The sequence below is a fragment of the Heterocephalus glaber genome, unplaced genomic scaffold (assembly GCF_053883595.1).
Source record: "Heterocephalus glaber isolate CG9 unplaced genomic scaffold, H.glaber_assembly_v1.0 deba00001687, whole genome shotgun sequence".
NCBI lineage: Eukaryota > Metazoa > Chordata > Mammalia > Rodentia > Bathyergidae > Heterocephalus > Heterocephalus glaber.
Genome location: NW_028258412.1, coordinates 26789909 through 26808192, shown reverse-complemented (window position 1 = coordinate 26808192; position 18284 = coordinate 26789909). Strand labels below are relative to the sequence as shown.

Here is an 18284-nt window from a genome sequence, read left to right as displayed (position 1 = left end):
TTCCTGGTCCGGCGCTGCAGTCTTTCCTGATGGGCGCTCTGGGCCCCGCAGCCACTGTAGGAACCGTGCAGCTCACGGCCTCTCAGGTTCTGAGACACAGGAGCCCCAGCTTGTGGGAGGAGCCTTAGACGCCTGGACCTTCTAAGGACAAGACGTTAATGGCCCACTTACCTACCAGCCAAGACATCCACGTATCAAAACCACGGCCCAAATGAAGGCCTCACACGAGCGGCCCTCCTTCCTTTCCCGTGCTGCGACAGCCTCGGGGCCGTGGTCCGGTGCCTGCTGCTGAGACGTGAAGCTCCCTGTCTCGCTCCCAGGGCCTGGAGACCCGAACCCCAGGCGAAGGAGACAGGCCGGGGCAGCTGAGGTTCAGGAACCAAAGCGAAAGCTTCTCTCGTCCGATCCGCCAGTAAGGTGCACTGCGGGAAGTACAGTCCGGGCTGGGCCGAGGTGTGACTGCTCCCACGCACCTCACCTGGAAGCCTGCGACCTCACGCCCTGTCCGCGGAGGCTGCTGAGGCATCAGGGATGCGGGAGGCGGACGATCGCAGTCCCGGCCTTGCTGCAGCACGTGTGCGCCCAACAGGCCTGCACCCGTGCGGAGCCCGCAGAGAACACGCCCCGCCTGCACACACACGTGTGCCTCGCTCCAGCAGTTCAGAGAAACACAAAGTGCACTTTCAAAAAACAACAGTGTTATTCTAATTAGGTGACAACCACTTTTATTTTATAAAAAAGAGAATGATGTCCTACTTGTAACATTAAATACTAATGTTAATATAGAACTTCATCACTGGCCTTTTTCATTAAAGTTTTAAAATATTTCTTTGGACAAAAAGTTAAACTTTTCAACTATCCTCCTTTCTTTCTCCCCTGCTACCTAACCCAGAACAAGAAGGAAGGGCAGGCGCCGGGCCCCTTGCGTGCAGTGCAGTGTTCTGGCAGATGCCCACACAGCGCCTCCCTCTGGTGCAGTGGGCGGCCTGCCCTACGCCTTTTCTCCTCTGAACTCCAGGGTCTTTCTTTGGGTGGTACTGGGGATGGAATGCAGGGCCCTCGAGTGCTAGGCAGGGGCTCTGCACTGAGCTACATCCCCAGCTCCTCCTCTAAATTCGAAATAAACACTTCCAGAGTAAAGTTAACACAGGGTTACAAGTGGGACCTGCTTACTCCTCACAGTATTTTCAAGTAAACCCACAAACGCTTTTCAACTTTTCTTTTTCAGTACTGAAGATAAAACCCCGGGGTGCTCTACCACTGAGCTACATCTGTAGCCCTTTTCACATTTTTTTATTTTGAGACAGGGTCTCGCTAGGTTGCCTAGGCAGGACTTGAACTTGCGATCCTCCTGCTTCAGCCTCCCTCAGTGCTGGGATTACAAGCATGTGCCACTGCACCCAGCTATTTTTCAGCTTTAAGAAAGTCTGCTTATCATACAAAGTGCCTTATCTGCATTTTTCAAACCAAAGACATCATCACAACATACTTACGAAAAACTAGCAAGGTACAATTTGTAAAGTCTTAACTTTTACCTATAAAACAAGGAAGCCAAATTAAATAGCAACAAGGAAATAAAGTCTCGCTCAGCCATGTTCTTCCCAAGTCTCACCCAGAAAGGTAACAGTGAAAGCCTGACAGCCTGGCAGGCTGGGAGGAAAGCGGGCAGCAGCAGGCGAGGTCAGAGGTAGTAGAGGCGGTTGGACAGGGACAGGTTTGGCTCTCTGTGGATGCTCTGGCCCACCAGGAAGGCCAGCTTGTGCGCATACTGGCACGGCGCAGGGACGCGGATGATGCCCTGCATGGGGAGAGGGTGGCCCGTCACTCCGCCCCTTGGGTACTGGGGCCGAGCCAAGCCCGTGGCCCAGGACACTCACCGGCCAGTTGTAGTAGATGTGGCAGAGCTTGTACGTCAGCCGCTGGATGTGGTCCGGCTTCAGGCCGCTGCTGTCGTAGATGACATTGTAGTGTGTGGGGGACACACTGCCGCTCCGCACGGCCTGGCTCACGATGAAGAAGTCGTACCTGCCGCGACATGAGGTGGCTCTCCCGTGCCCTCCCCACCAGGCCCAGGGGCAGGGAGAGGCTGCTCGGAGCCACCTGGGCCAGGAGGGCCTGTTCCCAAGGCCAACACAGCGACTCCCTCCCGGCTGCTCAGAGCCAGTGGGCGGAGGCTCCCCTCTGCTGCTCCAGGGAGTGCGCTGCTAACCTCTCCCCCTTGCCGCTCCTTTTCCTCGTTTAACAAAGCAACCTACTCTTTTAACAAAGCAACCTAATTTTCAGCACTAAGGATTTAGAGGAAGCTGAGAGAGAAGAGGGCATGGCCGAGGACTGTGACGAGAACCAGGACGGCCCTGGGGAGGCCGGCCATGTGGCACATGCGGGGAAGAGCCTAACGTCCGCTCATCATCCCTGTACCACTTTCACCGCAGATACTGCGACGTGACCCACAGACAGGACATGGCCCGGGCAGCTCCTCACCCCTTCCAGACCAGAGTCAGAAACCCTGAATCTGGCCGTACAGGACTCTGCTGGGGGACAAGGGGTCCAAAATGAAAACCTGCCGAGGGCACCAGAGAAAGCTCGGCAGGGCAGTCCCGAGCCTCAGCTCCCAGCTCCTACTGTGGTGTGCGTGCGTGCGCGCGCGCTAGCTGGGGTGCCCGCCTGGGGAGGGGCCATGCCTGCCCACCCATGGCAGTTCCAGGGCACCAGTTCAGGGGCACCTGGTGGTCAGAGCAGAGTGCAGCTGGACAGCAGCAGGCCCGCCTCGGGGCCCTGGCAGGGGCTCCCTCCTGACTAGCACACAGAGCCCTGGAAGGACGACTCCCCAGTGCCACATCACAGAGCTGATGAAGGGAGCAATGGTCTTTATTGTGTGTCCGTGCGAGTTACAAACATCGAATGTCCCTCATTTCAAATGCCTGGGACTGGAAATGCTTCCAGCTCCACAGTCTCTGCATGGACTCTGTAGCTGGCATCAGGACTGTGCCCCAAGCACGCTTGCCCCATTGGTGAGGGTGCTTGGTCCTCACAGGAGTGTCCTTCCTGAGCTCCCAGAGGTGCTCAGCCCCCTGCCTGCAGCCAGGCAGGGCTCCTCAGACCTCACTGAGTGTGGGGCACCTCTGGGTCCCTGGGCTCTCAGCAGAAGGCTGCAGGCCTACCCTCACGGCCACTGTCCCGGGGACTCCCTGAGCTCTGGAGAGCCACATGCACGACACGTAGAGACTGCACCGGAGAAGCATCTGCGGGTGAGCAAGGCCATGGGCCAAAGCACAGCCGCCACCCAGGAGCAGAGCCTGCCTTCCATGTGCACCCCGGTCCTCCGGGGAGCCCTAGTCTGCAGGTCCGGACACAGGCGCCGTGGGCTTGCAGGAGAGGATGAGGCCTAGGTGACTGTGACCGAGCCATGCATGGGACGTTCACATGGATGCCACTGGAGGGCCAGGCACTGAGGAGGCCACCCCACGCCCCAGACTCACCACTCGGGCCTGGTGACCTCCACGTCGATGACAGTCCCGGGCAGGGGGTTCTGAAGTTTTCCTCCAGAGTGGGCAAAAAATCTGGCGTTCACGCGTTTCTTCACCACAATCACTGTCAGTCTTGGGCTGGGGGACGAAGAGCAGGAGCTCTTGGCCCTGGCCTGGCCTCCCCTGGGGACCCCTCATGCAGGTTGCCTGTTAAGGGCTGGACTCCCCCTGTGCCCTGGCATGAGGCAGGAAGGTGTCGCACGCACAGACCAAACTTCTCCCTCACCCGCCACTCTGAAAGGTCCCGGCTGCAGGCCTCACGGTGGGGAGAGACCTCTGGGGGGCAGGCGGGCCGCTGGCCTCGAGAGTGGCTTCTCAAAAAACCCCTATGCCCAGCAGCCTGGCAGGCATCGACAGTAACGCTGCAGGAGGGCTGGATGGCCTGGCCTGAGGCCTCTGTCGCTGGGCCTGCCCCACAGTGCAGTGACCTGGGCCCTGCTGTGTCCCTCGGGCCAGCTCTCTCCCCAGCCTGCATCATGTCCACCCAGCTGGGAAGGCTCCTCTCAGGCCTGGGCAGCACGCCTGTGTTCGAAACGGTCAGGGTAGAACTGCGGTGTACAGCCCTTGGCTCGAGGCCACCCGGCCTGATGGGGACCAGGAGCCCGCAGGACGGACGGGCTGCACTCCTCAGAGGACACGGGCTCCCGCGGGCCCACACGGCTGCACAGAAACATTCCCAGGGACAGGTGGCCAGAACCTGCCCACCGCTCCGGTGCAGGTGAGCAGGGCGACAGCTCGGGACTCCTCAGGGCCAGGCCCACGCGAACCCTCATAGCAGCAGGGTGGATGGAGGACAGGGTCTCCGCTGAGATGGGCACACCTGGCCCTCAAAGCTGGGCCACAGTGGAGAAGGCACAGGGCTTCCCGTCTCCAGGGCCTCTGCCACCCCGGGTCTGGGCTCAGAGCAGGCGCTGCAGTTGTGATGCCACAGCCCCAAGGACGGCAGCGAATCCTAAATAAGCTCCAGCCTCAGGAGCAAACCCGGAAGGCGAGTGTGTTACTGCCGTGAAATTGTGGGAAATGACTCTGCACGTGTGGCAGGGAGGACATGTCACAGAGAGGCCTGAGCGACCTCGTCACCTGTCCTAGATCACAAAGTCCAAGTCAGCTAACTACAGCGCATCCCTACAAGTCAGAGGCAGCGCTCCAATTAGACAGACCGTAATCTTCCTTCTAAGGGCGGGTGCACACGTTTCACCAAGGGGTCTCGTTCCTCAGACACCCCTCACTTTACACCACCGTGTAGCTGTGCTCTGCCATGCAGTGGAGCCAGTGGGCTGTGTGGGGGCCAAGCTGGCTCACACCTGCCTCCATGAGGCCCACGCGGCAGGCTTGTGACAGAGGCTCCAAGGCAGGTGCTCTGAGGACAAGCGTGGCTGCCCTGTGCACTCACCTGTAGCCTCTCCCGAGGGACTTCAGGCAATCCAAGAACTGCGGAACCTCGTAGTTCACCAGTGTCTTCAGCTGGCCGTCGCCCACGCCGTCCCGGTACACAATGATCCGGCTCGGCATGTACTCGTTGCAGCTGTTCCACGCCCGCAGAGCCGCTGGAAGCAAGCAACAGGTTTTAAAGAGGTAACACTATGGCAGAAGGGAGCTGCGCATGCACCTGCCTGGGCGCCCCGCTGCGGACCCACCTTGCAGGCACACCTTGAGTCCGTCCACCAGCTCCTGGCCTCGGTCTTGAAAGACGCAGCGAGAGAACCAGCTGTGGCAGGGTAGCACGCGGGTGAGGGCCGAGCCCCATGCCCGCCCAGTGCACGGCCGGCCTCCCCAGGGCCTGCGCCCACCCCGTGCGACCTGGAGCCCGGCAGCCAGGGACCGGGAGCTCTCAGGCCATAGACCGAGCTCTCCCCAACTCCGAGTCAACAGCGGATCCCGCCTGCAGGGAGAAGGTACTCCGAGGCACCACTGGGGGCAGCTCGCACACCCCAACCCGACTGCGCCTGCTGCCTGTGCTGCAGATGCACTCCGCTTCACTTCAGAGGCTGGGGACCCCAGGAACATGGGCAACTAAGACGCCCGCCACGTGTGCCCTCTGCTCTCCCCCACCGTTGCTTTGCCCAGGAAAAGCACCGAGAGGTCCCTTTACCAGGGGAAGCCAAGTGTCTGGGGAAGCGAGCTCGTCTCCATGGGGTGTAAACCCGGCCCTTGGGGCCATAGACAAGGGTCACAGAAGGCTGCAGCGAGTCCACAGGCCTCACCGAGGCTCGGCTCCCAGCCCGCCTACCCTGCGTGCTCCTCGCTCACCGGGTCATCCCCTCATTGATGCTGGCCACGAACCCCGCAATGGACCGCCGCCCTGCGGTGGTGTCGTGGTAGCAGTCGATGCCGACGATCATGGCCAGCTTCAGCTTCAGTGAGAACAGCACCGTGTCAGCGACAGCGATCTCCTCCCTCAGGTGCCCACCCTGCCTGTGTCACCCACGGCACCGCACTCACGGGCATGTCAACTCTCCAGAGCTCGCCGCCCATCTTGCAGCTCATCTGCAAGGCGATCTTGGTGGCGATGGCCATGGCGGTCTGCTGCTTGCCCAGGGTGCGCGCCACCACGCATTGGCTCGGCGTGGGGCAGTCCGTGCACAGGTACTTCTTGATGGCATCGTATTTGTCCTTCCGATTACTCGACAACAGGCAGACAACCTGGGAGACAAAATGCCTCCTTCCAAAGAGCTCAGGAGCTGCACGCCCCATGGCAGGGAGGACAGAGACCAATCCCCCTGCTGCTGTCAGCCAGCACCACACTTGCACTCTGGTCCCCTCTCAGGGCGGCACGGACAACACTGAGACACCCCAATTAGATCTGCCTAAGTGACCACTGCTTGCAAAGCAGGAGTGCAAAGCCAACAAGGCTCCGAGGCTCAACTGTGTTTGAGCAGGGGACCTTAGCTAAGCGTGGGCGGTGGGTGGCTTGGAGTGACTCAGACAGGACAGGAAACGTGAGTGGCGACACACAGTTTCTGAATGTCCCCAGTGTAACGGAGTGCCCCTAGGAGCATGGCTTTTAAACTCAAACCTCTGGCTTGGGAACTGGATGGAAGCACACACTATCCTAGCAAGTTGGTGGGCATTCTGAGGTCAGAGTGGAGTCCCTGATCTGCACGTCCCCTGCCCCAATTCCAGGGCTGCATCCAGCTCTTCAGCTCCAATTCCCGGCTCTGACCTTTTTCCTGTGCCCCCCACCCCACCCCGCCGTGCCTCTGCCTGTGGCCTCTAAAGACACAAAGAAGCTAACCGAGGACAGTTAGGGCCGCAGGCTGGGGGAGGGGGGCTTCACTGCCTGTCTCTGCTCCTGGTGACCAAGAAGCCCCAGGTGTGGGGATCCCTCCTACACTTGCTTCCTTCAGCCCAGCGCCTGCCTGCAATGTCTCCGTACAGGCCACGAACAGGTGTCCGCCAGTTTTGAAAAGCAGCCAGAGATACAAACCAGTAACAATCACTGAAGGAATATCTTGGCTCGACTACTCCTCCCGGGGCAGGCCAGGGGAGCCGGTGCCCACACCTGGCGTCTCTGAGTGACCTCAGCTCCGCCTTTCCTGCCTGCCCACCCAGGAGTTGCACACGGACTCACGAGCACAGGGCCTTGCACTCGACTCTTCACAGACCTGAGACAACTCAGGTCCACAGAGCACAGGAATGTCCTCACCACCATGTGTCGCACACAGCTTCAGTTTCCCCCAGCCACGACACCTGTGCCGGAGGTGGCCTGCAGCAAGCGTCGGGGACCCAGCAGGAGAACCCCATTCCGCCAGGCACCTCGAGGAGATGCTGCATGGCTACTCTCAGTGCTTGCTCAGTGCAGGAGCCCCACATGCAGAGGCTGGTGACAGCAGGGACAGCACTGAGGTCACTGCCCACCTCACCCAGCTGCCGGCCCCCCAAGGGACGGGGTCCGGGACTCCGGGCGGATGCGGCTGCAGAGCCTGGGGAGCTGCACGGCTCTGCACCGGGTGGCACTGTCCCTCATGTGTACGAAGGCTGCACTCTAGGTGCAAATCAAATGGGAAAAACGGCACAGCAATCTCCATAAAGCTTTGGGGGTAGAAGGGGTTGGAGGAGAGAGAGAATGATTGGAAATCTCTGAAGCCAAAACCACGGCCTTGGCACACACACCTGAGACCTGGAAGCGGCTGGGGTGAGCGCTAGCGTGTGGCAGGTGGCCCGGGCGCTCAGCCCTGGGGGCCTGGGTCAGGGCACAGCAGGGTGATGGCCAGCACAGGGTGCTCTGTGCAGTGTGAAGACACCACCCCAGCCAAGCCCGGCACGAACCCCCTCCTAAGGCCAAGGTGGGAGCAGAGGCAACCTCGGGCCGACCGCACTGAAGAGCTGTGAGGGACGCTGGGCTCCGCAGCTCCACTCAGCCCTCAGAAGAGCCCACAGCAGTTGAGCCTTGCCGTGCCGGCCGCCTCTAGCTTTGCACCTGGAGGACAGCTCGGGCACCTGCCGGGGTCCTGCTAGTGCCTAGGCAGGGCTGTGTGGCCAGCCATCCGGCTCCAGAGTCCACATCTCTACTGACCACGCCACTTAGGCCACAAAATCCAACCAGAAAGCCAAAACTGCTCCTTAAGGGCCCAGCTCCAGCTCCAGCTCCAGCCCCAGGTCAAAGCCATGCACCACATGTGCCACTGTGTGTGGCCCCCAGCAAGGAGACGCCACACCCGGGCAGCGCCTGCTGCTGGCCCCCTTGCACCCCAGGCGCTGGGCCGTGCACTCAATGCTCACGCCCAGATCCAGGCCACCCCACGGCCCAGGGGCCCCCGCTCGCCTCGCCCCACACCCCGGGCCCAGTGCGCTCACCTCCACAGGCTCTGCTCGCTGAGCCCCGCCCACCCCATCTGCACCTCATTCTGCTGTGCGTGTGCTGACCTTTACTCTTGGGCCTATCTGCTCTTTCCAAGCTTCCTAGAACAGCTAAAGCTTGCGATCAGAGCACATGTGATGGCTCCGTTTCCTTGCCCTTCCTGGCTTGTGGCAGCGCACATGTGCGCTGTGTCCACCACATGCAACTGCCACATGGAACGGGTCGCAGACTCTGGCCACCTGGGGACCTCGCCATGCTTAACAAGCTCGGGGACTCGCAAGTGCCCCAGGCCACACTCACTATCTGTGTGTCTGAGGTGACCTTCTGCCGCAGGACTCGGAGGTAGGCTTCTGTCCTGTCGTCCACCTCGATCCTGGGGGCAAGGACACAAGACAGCACTCAGGGAGGACACAGCTGTGCCAGAGGTAAATGCTCCCTGCACACGGGAACCCAGGCGGCATTTCCTCGTAAACACACCAAATGCCTATGCTCTGCCCTCCAGGCAGCGCTAATGTGCATGTGTGAACAGCTGCCCCCCATGGTGATCAACCCCACGCATGCACGCGTGTCTGTCCGTGTTAGGAGACACCAGGACACACGCTCAGCTGACAGGGTCCAGTCCCCAGCCCCCAGGGACCACTTGCTCTCCTCTCCTCTCCTCTCTGGAGCCAAAGTAGCAGGGCAGTGCACTCACATTATCGCTTTCTTCATCTGTATGCCCATGGCTGGCGTAACCTTGAACAGGTTCTGAATCAATGAGTTGGCTGCTTCATAATTTTTCCGGGTATAGATCATCAGCCAGTTATCCAGCGGCCTCGCGCTGATCAGTGGGGCCCCTCGGGTCTCCTTTGACCAGTCTGCAAACTGTGGGCTGTAGTCGAACTGGAAGAGAGTTCACAGGTGCCGGGAGGCCCGCCTCAGCCTGCTCTGTGCTCAAGTCACACTCAGAGTGACAGATCAAATGCCAAACATGCACCCAGAGCTGGGTGTGGGGCTGCACACCTGTGATCTCAGCACTCGGGAGGCTGAGGTAGGAAGACTACAGCCCAGACTACACAGCAAGACCCGGCTCAAAGGGCCCTCCCAAAAAAAGAGCACAGCGCACAGTGGACGACAGCACTTCTATTCCAAACACACCCACACCAGCTGGCTTGTCCCGGTACCCTTCTCACCACAGAGACGTGAAACTCAGCAGCCTGAGTGTCTGACGCTGAAGCCAGCTCCGCTTGCCAGGCGAGGAGGCCCCTGTGCCTCCTGCTACCCACCCTCCCACCGCCCACAGGGGACACGGAAACGACTGCAGGTCCACGGCTCCTTCCCCGTTGGGTCAACATTCACAGTGCCATATGGAGGTAGGAAAGTCAGTTTGCTATAAAAAGGTTTGGATTTTTTCATACTTGTACAGCTTTAATTACATAAAAGTACTTTTAGAATATTTTCCCTTCCTTTTACAAAGATCAAGTATAAAAGGCACTGCAATATATAGTACGGATCCCTACAAACACACGGCTCAGGCAAGTGAGGCCCGTGAGATGGGGAGTTTTTCACGGGAAAGGTCACCTTGGCGTGGAAGCAGTGTGGACACTACCGGAGTTATTCGACCCCTCAGGTGGCTTAAAAAAGGAAGCCCCCCCCTCAGTGTCCTGGCTCCTTTCGAGAGCCAGGCTGCAGGCTGCAGGATGGATGTGGTGGAGTGGGGTGGGGTGGGGTGGGGGGTAGTCTGGCCTGGACCAGCACTGGCTGTCCGAGCCCCGTGATCTGCCCAAATCCTCTCTGCTCCCAGATGCGTCTGAAGGCGGCCTTACTGTTTTTCCACCTTGGTGAATCTTTTCTGTTTGCAGAATCCTGCCTGAGAAGGACAGCAAGTTGGAGTCGAAGCTCAAGCCCCAGTCTCGCAGCTCTCTCTGCACGTTGTCGTCTCTGCAGAGGGGACACAGCACTGCGCTGAGCTTGGGCTGGCAGTGGCGAGGCCGAGTGCACTCTGTCCTGCAGCCATTTCCCACCACACAGGTCAGGGGTGAGGTCTTGCCTTTCCCAGACCCACGCTCCTCACAGCACCCCTCACTGTACTGAGAGCCCGATGCCCAGCTGTCAGCTGCACAGTGACCGGCTCAGGGGCAGGTCTCCGGGAAGCATGTGGCTCCAGGCAGAGGCACGGGAAGGGCAGGGCTGAGACGGCGGGGAGAGCCCCAGCCTACTTGTGGATGTAGTCGATGAGGCGGCCCACTTCCCGCTGCCGCTGCTCGGGCGTGAGCCGCGTGTGCGCCGCCAGCTCCTTCATCACGGTGAAGTCGTTCCGCATCTTGTCGGTCAGGCCTGCGGACACAGCGCTCACTCACAGGTGGGCAGGCAAGAGGCAGGGAGCAGGCGGAGGTGCCGGAGAGCAGAGCTGCGCACCTGTGAGGTAGCAGAGCTCCGGGATGAGCATCGCAGGCCCCGGCATGGTGCCTCCTGGGCCCCGCCTCCTCTTGGGCTGGCTCACCAGGACTGGCTGCTTCAGGTCCGTGATCTCCTGGTTATACTGCTACTCGGAGAGGAAGGGTTGGGGGCGATGCTCACGCAAAGTCAGGAGCGTGTCACAAAGTGTGACAAAGGGCCCCCCGTGTAACCGAGTCAAAGCCAACAGCAAGGCTGGGTTGCTTCCGCTGGCGTGCAAAGTGCCAGCTGGCAGCCTTGGCCTGCCCACCACGCCAGGTCGGTCTCTCCCACCTGTGCCATGTCCCAGCCTGTGCATGAAGACTGTCCTTCCCACCACCTCTTGGGGCCCCGTGACCTCTCTAGCATCCTGAAAAACTGGGTTGAGCATCACCTGCTGGGTCCCGACTCCTTGGCGATGAGGCCCCGCCCACCATAGCAATGCATAGGAGGGTCCCGCCCACCAAGACGCGGGGCAGGTGTTCTCACCTCAGACAAGGGCATCTGGGAAGGGCACAGGGTGGTGCGCAGCTGGCACAGACATGCCCTCGCCACTTCCTGACAGGCCTTGCCAGGGTCCCGTCTGTGGAGCCTCAGAGAGCGCCCCTCTCCTCATTCAGGCCCTACGCAGAACGCCTGCCAACGCTCCTGCTTTTCCCCACTTCCGCTTCACGCTCCTGAGCGGGACCCTCTCCTGTGCTCCAGGGCTCCCCCAGGCCTCATCTCTATCCCCAGGCACCGCTGCCCCGAAGCTGCTCGTCACGGCCCGCCTGCCCCCCGTGGGAACGGTGTCACTGCAGACAGGTCCCACACGGCAAGGGAGACAGGACAAGGGAGCCGAGCCAGGGCAGCGTGCACAGTGCGCACCAGCCCCTCCAGGCAGGAGCCCAGACACAGGCACACAGGCACCTGTGCACACCGGGGAGGCCAGAGCTGGGCCTGCCCGCCCACTGCCTGCAGGGCGGCCCCTGGGTGAAGGGTGAAGCTGGTCAGAGGGAGGGAGCGGCCGGGCAGGCCGTCAGTGTGAGCTGCTCCTGGCCCGGCCTTCTCCTCTGCAATTCACACAAGTCACAGGCGGCCTCTCACAGAGGCGGCTTTTCTGCAGTGCTGGTGAGGATGCAGCCCCAGGGCGCCTACCTGCTGGTAGTACTCCAGGAAGCTGACTTCCGAGCCGTCCGCCTTCTTAAAGGTGCTCTTGGGATTCTGGTCCCAGTCGATATCATCTACCCGGTAGGTCTTGTTATTGTACCTGTGGGACCAGTGTGGTCAGGTGGCCTTCGGCAGACTGCGGGGAAGGGTAATGCAGCAGGGCAGGGAGCACAGTGCCCGACACCCCGTCTCCTAGCATGCGGGGTGCCCCCGGGAGAGGCCCACCCTGAGACCCAGGTCTGCGACCAACTGCTGGGAATGGAAGGACGAGAGCTCCAGCCGTCTGCCCCTCCAGACAAGTTATGTCCCCCAGAAACAGCATGGCCGCAGCGGTAAACCTGCCTCCCTTTCTGCAGCCACACCCCTAGCATCAACCATTTCTAACATCACAGCACGACTGAGCACAGCCGGCTGCCCTGCACCCTGAGCTGCAGCCTTACTTGGTGAGAACAATTAAACCTATCAACTCTTTGGCCACTTGTTCTTGGAACTTGTGCCCCTCGGTCTGGTGGTACAAGTTCAACATGAAGTCCAAGACGGTCTCACTGCGTAGCACTTTGTGGCTGACGTCCGTGCACAGCATGATGTTGTTCTCGTACTGCAGGATGGAGGTGGTGAAGCCAGGCCAGATCACCAACCTGCAGGGAAGGGCAGCTCACGCAGTGCTCTGCACACTCACTGTGCCACCCGTGCCCAGGGCTGGACTCAGGTGTCGAGTCCCTGTCCTTATTCCAGGTCCCAGCTGGGGACCTGGCTTTCCACAGTTAGGGTGGCAATAACTGTCTGCAGCGCATACAAGTCGTCAGCAACCTGAGCCACACCGCTGCTGCTCACCGCACCTCCACTCGCTGCCAGCCCCCTTTTTGGGGCTCATACCGCTTGACTGCCCCAACCTCTGCGGGGCCCCCCTAGCTGCAGGCGCCCACACCCTCGGGGCTGCTCGGGAGCCCGGGTGCATCACCAGCTCGCGGTCATGACCCAAGAGTGAGGTACAGACCCAGTGCTGGGCAGGGACTGTGCTGTGCCAGCCACGGCTCAGTGTCCCCACGGACAGGCGACACGAGCACACCACCCTCACCCCGCGCTGTGCCCAGGCCTGTGGGCTGCGCGGCACACAAACCTGTGATTTGGAATGTCAATGGGGTCATGCGGGTTGTAATAATTCCGTCCGATCTGTTGCAAGTTCATGATTTTTAGGAGCCTGGAAATTGAAAGTCAGACAGTCAGAGGAGTGAGTGCCGACCACCTCTCACATGACCCACAGCAGGGCACGAGGCTTACAGCAGGGCTCCCAAGCGGTCCCTGCAGCCAGGCCAAGGGTGGGTGTTTTCACATGGCCTGTGAGTTCATAAAGGTTTTCAAAATTCTTAAAGCATCTAAGGTTATTTCAAGACACATGGAGTGTATGGAATCGGAATCTCCGTGTCTGTCAGTGCAGTTTTACTGGAGCACAGCCCGGCAACAAGTGGAGCAGCTTCGTGGGACTGTGGGGCTGTGCGGAAGTCAGCCACCCCTTCCTTTAGGGAATGGGGCTCCATCAATGACAGTCACTCAGCAAGGATCTGCCAAAGGGACAGCGATGCGAGAGTGACTCAAGGTGAGTTACACACGCAGGTGTCCCGCCCCATGACAGCTGGCAGGGACTGCATTCTGCAAGCAGCTACTCAGCAAAGCATCTTCCTGGGATGGGGGGTGGGGTTTGGCACCAGAGGGGGAGGGGCAGAGCACAAGCTCAAACAACACGGCAACACACAGGGGGGCAGGCAGGGCAGTGAGACCAAGTGAGTGAGCTTGCACCAGTACAGCACTTAAACAGTGGCAGCTCAGGGATCACAGCAACCCCAAGCTAGGAGACAGGCACACAGGTAGTAGTTATTTAGGTCTTCCAACTCTTCTGTGTGTTTTAGGTTTTCTTTTTCCCATGGGTGCTGGTGGGCAGGTCCAAGGCCTCCTGCAGGCCAGGCAAGCCCTCCAGTGCCGAGCTGCACCCCAGCCCTGAACGCTCCTGAGCGGCACGGAGGACTCGCGCACCTCCTGAAGATGATGTTGTAGAACTGCAGGCAGGTGGGCGACGTGGGCGGGAGCTCGTTGGTCAGCGCAATCGTTATCCGCACGCGCTCCCCGTTCCGGGTCAGACTGGACAATTCGGTGACCTGAAGCCAGAGAGGCGGAAACCAGCTTAGCTGGGGGCAGCACCCTGCGCCACCCACCACACGGTGCCTGCTTCTGGCTTCGGCGGAATCTTAGGTCCTCTCCTCGGCAAGCACAGCTGTGGGCCTTCAGTGTCTCTGGGACGCAAGGAGGACACAGTGATACCGCAGTGACCTCCCGCCGGTTACCAGTCCCCTAGAACCTGGCCTCCCCAAAAGCCGCCGGAGCGCTGGTCTGAGCCAGAAACCCCCATCTCCCTCTCCCATGCAGACGTGTGGAATAACCTTGTGCTGTAGTCTTATGGGTAGAAACAGTATTGTTCCATCAAAAGCGTGACTCCTTCCAATGAGGTCTTCGTGCTGGAAGAGGAGTGCGGAACGGAGGCGGCGGGCTTCCATCAGCGGGCTGTAGTCCACGTGGTACTGGTATAGAGCCCACTGTGGGCGCGACGTCAGCCGGAAGTGGTTGGTGCTCAGCCTCACCTTGATGCCGGACGAGCCTGTGGGGCAGTCGTATGCAGTCCCCTCCTGGGCCAGGCCGGCAGAGCTGGGGACAGCACTCTGCATCCCAGCCCTCAGACACCTATCTCCAAGGAAGCTGCAGGGTCGGGCGGTCTAAACTCCTCCCTGAACCGGGCAACGTGTACCCCCTAGCCCAGGCTCTCTGTACAAGGGCCCTGCATCGCGTCTACTCAAGTAACTTCCAGAATGTGCAAAGACATCTATCAGCCACCTCACCGGAGCCGTGGGGAGAGAACACAGGAAGCCCAGCTGCCTCCCCACCGCGCGTAACGCAATCTCTGAACAAGTGAGAAAGAGGAGGTGCCTTCGTCCCTTACCCTGGGCACCGGCAAAGCGATCCCTGAAGGGCAATTTCTAGCTAACCCACCTGTTTTGGACTCTTTGACATGGTCTAGGCTCTGTCTTGTGTTCACACCAAGATCATGGAAGTCCCTACGGCGGCGTCCTCCTCTCTCTGCCAGTGACAGCTCCTGAAACCCAGCAGATATCTGGAGTTCTTAAACACAAAGAGAAAAGCAGCTCATATGCCTGGCAGCACTAAACATCAAACAAGGAGCAAAAGCAGTTCCCACAGGGCCATGAGACAGCCAAGAGAATCCCCCCACTCCCTGCATCTGCCGGCAGCCAGGGAGCAGGGTCTGAAGCACTGTGTCCCCGTGGAGCCCTCGGCAGACTGGGGGGCGGCCCTTGCAAGGCACCTGCACCTCTGCAGCACCCAGGCACAGGGCTCTGGTGCCAGGAATGGGGCACATCCACAGACTGGGAAGGGGACCTTTCGGCATTCTAATCCCTGAGGACTGAACACTCACTTTTCACAATGTGGCATGTTGCAAATATGGCTGCAAGCAACGGTAGTTTAGAGGGTTTAAATCTATAACCTTGTTTAAAAAACTTAAATCTCACACAACTTTCTACTTGAGCCCCTCAAAAATCAGCAGTGTGGAGACAGGCACCTGCGTGAACCCCGTGGCCATGATACACCTGTCACCTGGCGCCAAGTGACAGGTATGTATAGATCAGCTCCTGCTTAGTTCCAACAGCTGTGGCAGTAAGATCCTGAACGACAAGGTCACTCAGAGTACAGCAAGCATACAATCACAGGTCTGGGATCAATGGCACCAGGTGGGCTGGTGTGAACACAGGTCCAGGGTGCAGTGCTGATGCTCTTGCTGTCAGGTACCACGCAAGCAGACTGTGCAGAAGAGAGCAGGCGGCACTCCCCGACACCCACTGTGTCACTTATCTTCAGAAAGAGCAATCTTCCTAACTGACCACTGTCTCCGCCCTCCCCGCAGCGAGGGTGGGCAGCTGCCTTGGGCCTTTCAGATGGCCTCACCCTACACAGGTGGAGCAGGCTTGCCATCAGTGCTGTCCAAGTCAGGCCCGCTTGGGATGCGCTCCCCCAAGATGCCCAAGCCTCTGCGCCTCTGCAGCGTCCAGGCACAGTCTGGGCTGGCACATGGTTCTACACTTGATCTTAGCCAAAAGGCCAAGAAGCGAATGGCACACGGTTCTGAAAGTGGCTTATTAATGCTTGAAGGTAAGCCGATAACACTTGGCATGGCTCCTACGGCCCCTGGCACGTCTGTTCTCAGGGAGGAAGGGATCCCACGGCCACATGACCATGCACAGCATCCGCGTGGCACGCAGGCCTCCCATGCCCTTCACCTTGTGACTTGGCTGTGGCCCCAGCTGCTCCTCTCTGCCGTCCTCGGCCGACCAGGTCCCCCTCTGCCAGGGGATGTGGTAGTCTCGGCTGGGGGTACCCGGGCTGCTGACTCTATGGTCACAAAGACAGAAGGCCGTTCTTTCTCGCCCAGAGTCCAGGAACCAAAGAAAGTATCTTAAACGAGTCCCCCACCACCTCTCTACCGGTAGTCAAGTGCTTCATTCTTGGATCTCTGTGCCAAGAGCCACCAGACAGTGCCCGCCCAACCTCTCAACCCGGCCCTGGCCATCTACTTCCCCCGGCACACTGGGAGCCCAGGACCTCACACCCCTGGGCAAGCGCTGCACCCCGAGCTCCTAACTTCTCAGCCCGCGGCTCCGAGGCAGGCCCCACGCTGGCGACGTGCTCACCAGGGCCGCCCCCATGTGCTGCGCTTCGTCCTGGCCGCGCGCCCGTCCCCGGGCTCTGGCTCGGGCTCGCCCCGTCATCGTCCCTCTCGGAGCAGGCAACTGCGAAGGCAGCGCTCAATGTGCGGGGCACAGCGGACCGCCGCTTTCGCTTCGGCGTCGCCCTCAGGGCCCACCAGGGTCCGAGCCGGCCGGAGCCCCCTTCCGGTGGCGGCCGCCGAAGGATTCACCGTCCAGGTCCGCAGAGGGGACCCGCACACGCGTGGGTCGCCGCTTGCCGCCCCCGAGGCGCTGCTCCGAGCGGGCCGCCCAACCCGGTCCTAGCCTGGCGGCTTCTGAGGAGCCCCGAGCCCTGGCCCTGACGCCCGCCGTGCAGCCCGCGCCGCCGACGGCGGACGCAGCGCGGGCGCGAGTCTCCCTCCCGGCCCCGGGTCCCCTCCCGGGCGCAGGCGGCACGCACAGGCCACGGCGGGGATGGGGCAGGCGGGTCCCTCGCGTCCTCGTCCCCCGCGTCGCCCCGGGCGGCCTCTTCTCCGCGCGCAGGGCCGCCAACCGCCGCAACGGCGCCCCTTGGGCTGAGTCCTCCCCCTCCGTGCGGCCCCGCGGGCGTTCGGAGGCGCGGCCCGCACGTGACCCGCCCTGATTGGCGGCTGCGCAGAGGCGGGTTTCTGTGGGGCGGGGTGCGAGAGCCCGCCCCGCCCTCCACCGACCTCCACCTTGGGAAGCTGCGCTTGCTGTCCTAGGCCCTGGGCTCCCGCCTGCGCGGGCTCTTAAAGCCACGAGCCGCCCCACCCACCAGAAACGAGAGATTTGAACCCCCCCAGGAAAATAGAATAGGAAGAAAAGGTCCAAAAGGGTAGGGGAAGTGGGAGGGGAAGGGGAAAGGGTACAAGGGAAAGGACAAATTATGAGAAAAGGAAAAGACTGGAAACAAAGTCTGTGTAAATAGGGAAGGGTGGAGGGGTGAAGGGCGCACAGGTATTGGGGAAAAAATAACCAAGATGCATCATGTACGGGTACAAGCACCCTGTGATAAATGTAAAGGTATTGTATCCCTAAAATGCACCAATGAAAGAATTTAAGCAAAAACCAAAAAACAGAAACCTTCACTGAAGGCTAGGGCACGAGGCAGCTGCAGACCTGCAATCGTGGCTGTCAGTCCACGCGTGTTCAGGAGTGCAAGTGCCCGCGTGCAGGGCAAGGGCGCTCCCTTGACCTCGGCTGCACCTGGAGGCTGCGCTGAGCCAGCCTCCAGGTGCAGCCCCAGGTGGGTCCCGCCAAGAGCTGCTCCCTCCCGGGGGCAACTCTGTCGAAAATAGGTGAACTGGAACGGGCTAATTCGCCACACCGGAAACTGGGGCCGAGGCTAATACCCGACTCGGCACTTTGCTCGACTGTAAGGAGACTTCGTGCTTACCAGGGCTTCTTCAAAATGCCTGGAACCACAAGCGTTTCGGATTTCAGATTTTTAAAAATTGTGCAGTATTTGCATGTAGTCATGAGATACGCTGGGCACGGCACTCAAATCTAAACACGAAATTCGTGTATGTTGCACAGGTAGACTTTTACCCGTAACCCGGAGGTGGTGTAAACAATGTTTTCAATGCAGGTGCTGTTTGGCTGGGCTCCAGGGTTTGAGATCAG

General features: G+C 60.2%; 1 protein-coding gene across 1 annotated transcript; it reads right to left on the bottom strand.

The window, feature by feature from the left end:
- Window positions 1–708: 708 nt before the first annotated feature.
- Piwil1 (piwi like RNA-mediated gene silencing 1) lies at window positions 709–17250 on the bottom strand. The gene is made up of 21 exons (XM_004843988.4): window positions 17101–17250; window positions 16644–16742; window positions 16233–16344; window positions 14932–15060; window positions 14328–14542; window positions 13924–14045; window positions 13013–13093; window positions 12333–12530; window positions 11881–11992; window positions 10726–10852; window positions 10527–10644; window positions 10134–10248; window positions 9023–9210; window positions 8629–8701; window positions 5970–6170; window positions 5778–5881; window positions 5165–5235; window positions 4921–5074; window positions 3480–3605; window positions 1878–2025; window positions 709–1798 (listed from the first exon to the last, which is right to left on the bottom strand). Exons 2-21 carry the CDS (start codon window positions 16719–16721, stop codon window positions 1682–1684), a joined length of 2589 nt encoding a protein of 862 aa, XP_004844045.1. The 5' UTR covers window positions 16722–16742; window positions 17101–17250; the 3' UTR covers window positions 709–1681.
- Window positions 17251–18284: the final 1034 nt, after the last annotated feature.